The sequence below is a fragment of the Centruroides sculpturatus genome, unplaced genomic scaffold (assembly GCF_000671375.1).
Source record: "Centruroides sculpturatus isolate CEXI.00-Female unplaced genomic scaffold, Cexi_2.0 scaffold110, whole genome shotgun sequence".
NCBI lineage: Eukaryota > Metazoa > Arthropoda > Arachnida > Scorpiones > Buthidae > Centruroides > Centruroides sculpturatus.
Window position 1 is genome coordinate 974,324 of NW_019384339.1, and position 7,004 is coordinate 981,327.

Genomic DNA, 7,004 nt, shown 5'->3' on the forward strand with positions numbered 1-7,004 from the left:
ATTCAAAACAACAATTTGTCAAAAGAAACAAAATATTTGGTTTAAGTGCCGAAAATCTTTGAGATATTCGGTACTTAAACTGAGATAAATTTAAAATATTAAAGTTTTTCATTTTAATATAGAAATGACATAAAATATATTTTATATTATTCAGAAAAATATAAATGAATTAAAATTCTAATATATATATTTTAAATTAGCTAAAAAATAAGCCAATAAAATTTTGCAAGCAATCTTGTCTTCGTTATTTTTTAAAATAAAGCTCTATATCTTGCACGCTGAGTATTTATACTCAAATATTATCTTACATTGATTCAATACGGTCTATTAATAATTATCAGAAACGAGAATTTTTTTATATAAATAGATTTACCAGTTTTAATCTACAGATCATTATCAATTGCTAAAAAAGACGAGAAAAGGTATTAATTATATTTTATGTAATTGCATCATTTTTTCAATGATTCGCTTCCGGATTTAATAGTTATTGTTTTATTTTCTAATATTCTATAAATAGTTGTAAATATATAACGAAACTTTTTCATTAAGGAATTGTACATTGTGTTTAAATATTGGCAGAATATAGATCGAGGAGATTTTTTTTTCTTTTGCTTGACGTAGAAGTGTTCACAGAAATGCTTCGTTTATAGCATATCTATAATTCCATCTCACATGCAAATCATCTAATAATTTTTTAATGTCATTATAAACCGGTCTACGTTCAATGACTTACTATACGTTCAAAACTAAGTAAATCTCACTTTATCTATAACTTTAATTTAGATATAAATAAACAGAAAATATATGTGCGATCAGATATAGTTTTTATGTATCGAATGTTTCATAATGTTTTGTTTGATGGAGATGAATAATATGTAAAATAATATATTAAAGAATAAATATAATGTTTTATAACATTGCTAAAAATAAGAATTTTTACATAAAGATCTTTCAGACGTTCGATATTTCGCGGAAAAAATTCCTGTTGTGTCGCAATTGTCGTATTTTTATCGACTTTCTACAAATAGTTAAGAGATTTAAGATAATAATAGTCATCCAATCATCAGTTTTGTCGATAGTAACTATTGATTTAAGAATATTTAGCTAGAGGGAGATATCTGGCCTAATTTTAGCGTCGTTTTCAGATATATAAACAGTCTGGTCTCATAGTAGACCACAAATCAGTTTCATACATTGTATAGAAGCTTCAATTGGAATAGACGAAGATTCTTATTGAAAATGAAGGCTTTGGTAAGTTAGAAAGTATTACTTCATTTAAGCTATTAGTTTTATAAAATATAATATGTAGGCTTACATGTATGTATTCATATTTTCACTTTAGCTTGTCCTCTGTGTTTTGAAAGTATTAGTTGCTCTTTCCTCTGCTGGAATTCTTAGTTTAGGCCATGGCAGTTACGGACATGATTTTGGTGGAGGACTAGATTTTGGACACGGTGGTTTTGGCCATGGAATTGGACATGGAATTGGACATGGACATGGTGGATCTATAAAAGTTGAACATGTTCCAGTTAAGAAAGTATCAGTTAGTCATATTCCTGTAAAACAAGTATCATTCGATCATGTACCGGTGAAAAAGGTATCAATTCATCAAATTCCAGTAAAGAAAGTGTCCGTTGAGCATGTGCCAGTAAAAAAAGTATCATTTAAGCATATACCAGTAAAACAAGTTTCAGTAGAAAAGGTACCAGTTATTTCTCATCATAGTGGACATGGATTTGGAGGACACGGATTAGGAGGACTCGGTGGACACGGATTAGGAGGTCTCGGTGGACATGGACACGGATTAGAAGGTCTCGGTGGACATGGACACGGATTAGATCTCGGTGGACATGGACACGGATTAGATCTCGGTGGACATGGACACGGATTAGGCGATCTCAGTGGACATGGACACGGATTAGGAGGACACGGTTTAAAAGGATTAGGAGGACACGAATTTGGACGTTGGGGCTAATTAACAAGGACGGTTTTGGTCATTTATAAAATCACGATTTTAATCCGAGTAAGTGATTTTACTGAAATATTGTAATACTTGAACAATGAATGAATAGAAAATTACAAAAACTATACTTTATTAAGACAATAATTACGTACATTTTATTTTGTAGGACGAAGGCCAAATTTTGAATATGTATGATGTTAACACTTTTACACGTTAATACATAAAAGACGACAAATATAATTAGGCATAATTAGGGATATAGAAAACCAGATACATTTCCACGAGTTGTTGCAGAAAGATGAGGTTTTGTCTATAACTTAATATGCTGTTATCGAGTATGATAACAGCATATATTCAGATAATTTCTTATTTTTAATGGCTGCATATTAAAAAACAAGAAAGGAATAAATCATTTTTTAAAAACCTTGAAAAAATAGAGGAAAGTAAACAAAATGAAAAACATCGAATTTGCAAATGCTAGTGACAAAACAGGTGTGATAGATACTTTGAAGGTGACAAAAGAGGAGGAACAAGTATATTTTATAATTTCGTCAAATATATATTGGTGTAGATACGAGTTGTTGATTTATCATTTCGATTCAAAACAACAATTTGTCAAAAGAAACAAAATATTTGGTTTAAGTGCCGAAAATCTTTGAGATATTCGGTACTTAAACTGAGATAAATTTAAAATATTAAAGTTTTTCATTTTAATATAGAAATGACATAAAATATATTTTATATTATTCAGAAAAATATAAATGAATTAAAATTCTAATATATATATTTTAAATTAGCTAAAAAATAAGCCAATAAAATTTTGCAAGCAATCTTGTCTTCGTTATTTTTTAAAATAAAGCTCTATATCTTGCACGCTGAGTATTTATACTCAAATATTATCTTACATTGATTCAATACGGTCTATTAATAATTATCAGAAACGAGAATTTTTTTATATAAATAGATTTACCAGTTTTAATCTACAGATCATTATCAATTGCTAAAAAAGACGAGAAAAGGTATTAATTATATTTTATGTAATTGCATCATTTTTTCAATGATTCGCTTCCGGATTTAATAGTTATTGTTTTATTTTCTAATATTCTATAAATAGTTGTAAATATATAACGAAACTTTTTCATTAAGGAATTGTACATTGTGTTTAAATATTGGCAGAATATAGATCGAGGAGATTTTTTTTTCTTTTGCTTGACGTAGAAGTGTTCACAGAAATGCTTCGTTTATAGCATATCTATAATTCCATCTCACATGCAAATCATCTAATAATTTTTTAATGTCATTATAAACCGGTCTACGTTCAATGACTTACTATACGTTCAAAACTAAGTAAATCTCACTTTATCTATAACTTTAATTTAGATATAAATAAACAGAAAATATATGTGCGATCAGATATAGTTTTTATGTATCGAATGTTTCATAATGTTTTGTTTGATGGAGATGAATAATATGTAAAATAATATATTAAAGAATAAATATAATGTTTTATAACATTGCTAAAAATAAGAATTTTTACATAAAGATCTTTCAGACGTTCGATATTTCGCGGAAAAAATTCCTGTTGTGTCGCAATTGTCGTATTTTTATCGACTTTCTACAAATAGTTAAGAGATTTAAGATAATAATAGTCATCCAATCATCAGTTTTGTCGATAGTAACTATTGATTTAAGAATATTTAGCTAGAGGGAGATATCTGGCCTAATTTTAGCGTCGTTTTCAGATATATAAACAGTCTGGTCTCATAGTAGACCACAAATCAGTTTCATACATTGTATAGAAGCTTCAATTGGAATAGACGAAGATTCTTATTGAAAATGAAGGCTTTGGTAAGTTAGAAAGTATTACTTCATTTAAGCTATTAGTTTTATAAAATATAATATGTAGGCTTACATGTATGTATTCATATTTTCACTTTAGCTTGTCCTCTGTGTTTTGAAAGTATTAGTTGCTCTTTCCTCTGCTGGAATTCTTAGTTTAGGCCATGGCAGTTACGGACATGATTTTGGTGGAGGACTAGATTTTGGACACGGTGGTTTTGGCCATGGAATTGGACATGGAATTGGACATGGACATGGTGGATCTATAAAAGTTGAACATGTTCCAGTTAAGAAAGTATCAGTTAGTCATATTCCTGTAAAACAAGTATCATTCGATCATGTACCGGTGAAAAAGGTATCAATTCATCAAATTCCAGTAAAGAAAGTGTCCGTTGAGCATGTGCCAGTAAAAAAAGTATCATTTAAGCATATACCAGTAAAACAAGTTTCAGTAGAAAAGGTACCAGTTATTTCTCATCATAGTGGACATGGATTTGGAGGACACGGATTAGGAGGACTCGGTGGACACGGATTAGGAGGTCTCGGTGGACATGGACACGGATTAGAAGGTCTCGGTGGACATGGACACGGATTAGATCTCGGTGGACATGGACACGGATTAGATCTCGGTGGACATGGACACGGATTAGGCGATCTCAGTGGACATGGACACGGATTAGGAGGACACGGTTTAAAAGGATTAGGAGGACACGAATTTGGACGTTGGGGCTAATTAACAAGGACGGTTTTGGTCATTTATAAAATCACGATTTTAATCCGAGTAAGTGATTTTACTGAAATATTGTAATANCATTAATAAAATAATACACATACGTCTATTGCTTTAATGTTTCTTGTTTTTAATAGAGTAACTTTAGACTAAGCTTAAAATATATCAGAACGTTTGTAATTTGATAATTACAATACAATTTTTTTGAAAAAATGTAATCAAGTTTCAACTATTTTATATGATTTACGAGTTAACAGGTGTTTAAAGTTATTATTAGACGACTTATTATAAAGTTTTACAACATATCAAATTAAGAATACAACTCTTTAACTCATCCCTTGTATGACCTAAAAGGTGATGCTAGAAGCGACAAAACTATTCTTAGTGATGAAGGCAAATCGGGATAGTGCATGGTGTTCGTTTCCTTAAAAACGTACCCTTCTTTGGGAAAAATAATATATAACACGTTATTTATAACTTATTCATATATTTTTTGTGATAAATTTAGTAATTGTTTTATATTTGGCCGACTTTTGAGATCATCCTCGAGTATAAAAACACACCGATTTGTTTTTTGCTTCACATTACAGAACGGCAGCACACCCTGCAACAAATTTAATTTAAGGAAAAAAAACACATCGTTTATATGAAAATAATGGTAAGTTTTTCTGCTTAATGTTTATATTTGCTTTATCATTAATAAAAAATTAAAATTTTTATTTATTTTTTACAGTTGAGTTTAATTATTATTGGATTATTGGTAACTTTTGCAAGTGCAGGACATAAGAAAATTATATTATTAAGTCATGATCACGGTCACTATGATCATGGACATCACGACATTTTTCATCACTTCGGCTATGGTCATGGGCATGGGCATGGATACGGTTTTGGACACGGCCATTATCCGGCGGTTAAAATAATAAAATTTGTGAAACCAGTTGGTCATTACGGTTATAATCCATTATTTTCATTATCTGCATTGCATGGATTCGGTTTTGGACATGGACACGGATGGTGGTGACTTGTATTCTGATGTAAGTTCTAAAATTAGATTTTATTAAACATAAATATTTCATTATTACAGTATAATGAAAGAAATAATTTTCTTTTTACAGGGATATTTTTGTTCTTTATCAATTTTATATTTCAACATTAATTATGTGAATATAATTTTAATATTTGTACATTAATTGTGTGTATATAACTTTAATTCTTGTATCTTAACTGTAAAATTGTTTACTTACGGAAAATAAATTGTTAACATATTTTGATTTTACAAATATTTATTAACTTTAAATTATAAAGTAATTCCATTAAAAACACCAACTAAAATATTTCTATTTATTTTAGTTATGCTTAAACACATATATTGACACAGAAATTTATTTTCATGAAATTGTTTGTAAGTTATAATAAAAATAATTCCTGAAAACTTAATTATTCACATGACATTGGAACAAGATGATAACATCCAGAAAAACTTATTATTTTATTATTTCAGTAAACAAAAATATTTGTATAGTACTGCAAAAAGGATTTAACTAAAGATAGATTATTTATCCAAAAAATAAAAAATAAAAATTATTAACTATTTTGAAATTTGATAGACATTTCACGCAATATTTATTATTTTATCTACCATTTTAAATAAAATGACAGTTTTAAATTTGGCAATGGCTTAGATCAATGGTTTACAAACTCACGACCAAATTTGGCTCGCAAATTTGACACATCACTTAAAAATACTATAAATACTTTTAGTATAAAAGTAGTACTACTTTTAGTATAAAAAGTATGGAATATACAAAATATTTGACACCTGCCTAACTACAATACTTATGCGAAATTTGGACAATAAATATCTTTTCTTTTCCAGTTATGGTGATAGGTTTTTTTTATTTTTCTTTATAGCACTTCGCCAATTGCAAAGTTTGGGCACATTTTAAAAATATGAACTTATTTTGACAGTGATTGAATCTATAAGTAACTGATACATTAAGTAATATATTTACATAACATTATTTCATCGTTCTTTTGATCAATATATCTTATTTTAAAATAAAATTAAGTTAGCTTTATCTGAAATTAAATTTCCTTAAGTTTATCTTTAAAATTTGAAATTTATGCTTTGAATTAAAAAGTTTTCTTATCAAAATTTGCTTACAGATACTTCACTGTCAAATAGATTCTATCAATACACTGTATTAGAGAATTGAGATCAATCTCTTATTGATGTATTTGAATATTATTCATATTACATTTATAAATGGAGATTTGAAATTCAACTATTTAAAAAAATATAACTTTTAAAGAAATTATTCGTATGTGATTAACGTGGCTTTATTCGTTTTCCTCCGGAGAAGGATTGAGATAATGCTATGCTAAAATGTCATAAGAAAACGGATGATAACGGAAAATTCACGAAATCTCTAAAAATAAAATAATAATAATAAATTTTTCCGGATTTTC

At 28.4% G+C, this 7,004-nt stretch overlaps 2 protein-coding genes across 2 annotated transcripts; both read left to right on the forward strand.

Annotated features, from left to right (window-relative positions):
• Positions 1-1,122: 1,122 nt before the first annotated feature.
• Positions 1,123-2,131, forward strand: LOC111633136 (cuticle protein 64-like). Its single transcript, XM_023377671.1, has 2 exons — positions 1,123-1,251; positions 1,343-2,131. The coding sequence occupies exons 1-2, from the start codon at positions 1,240-1,242 to the stop codon at positions 1,973-1,975; spliced, it is 645 nt and encodes a 214-aa protein (XP_023233439.1). The 5' UTR covers positions 1,123-1,239; the 3' UTR covers positions 1,976-2,131.
• Positions 2,132-3,682: 1,551 nt separating this feature from the next.
• LOC111633017 (cuticle protein 64-like) lies at positions 3,683-4,535 on the forward strand. Its single transcript, XM_023377543.1, has 2 exons — positions 3,683-3,811; positions 3,903-4,535. The coding sequence occupies exons 1-2, from the start codon at positions 3,800-3,802 to the stop codon at positions 4,533-4,535; spliced, it is 645 nt and encodes a 214-aa protein (XP_023233311.1). The 5' UTR covers positions 3,683-3,799.
• Positions 4,536-7,004: the final 2,469 nt, after the last annotated feature.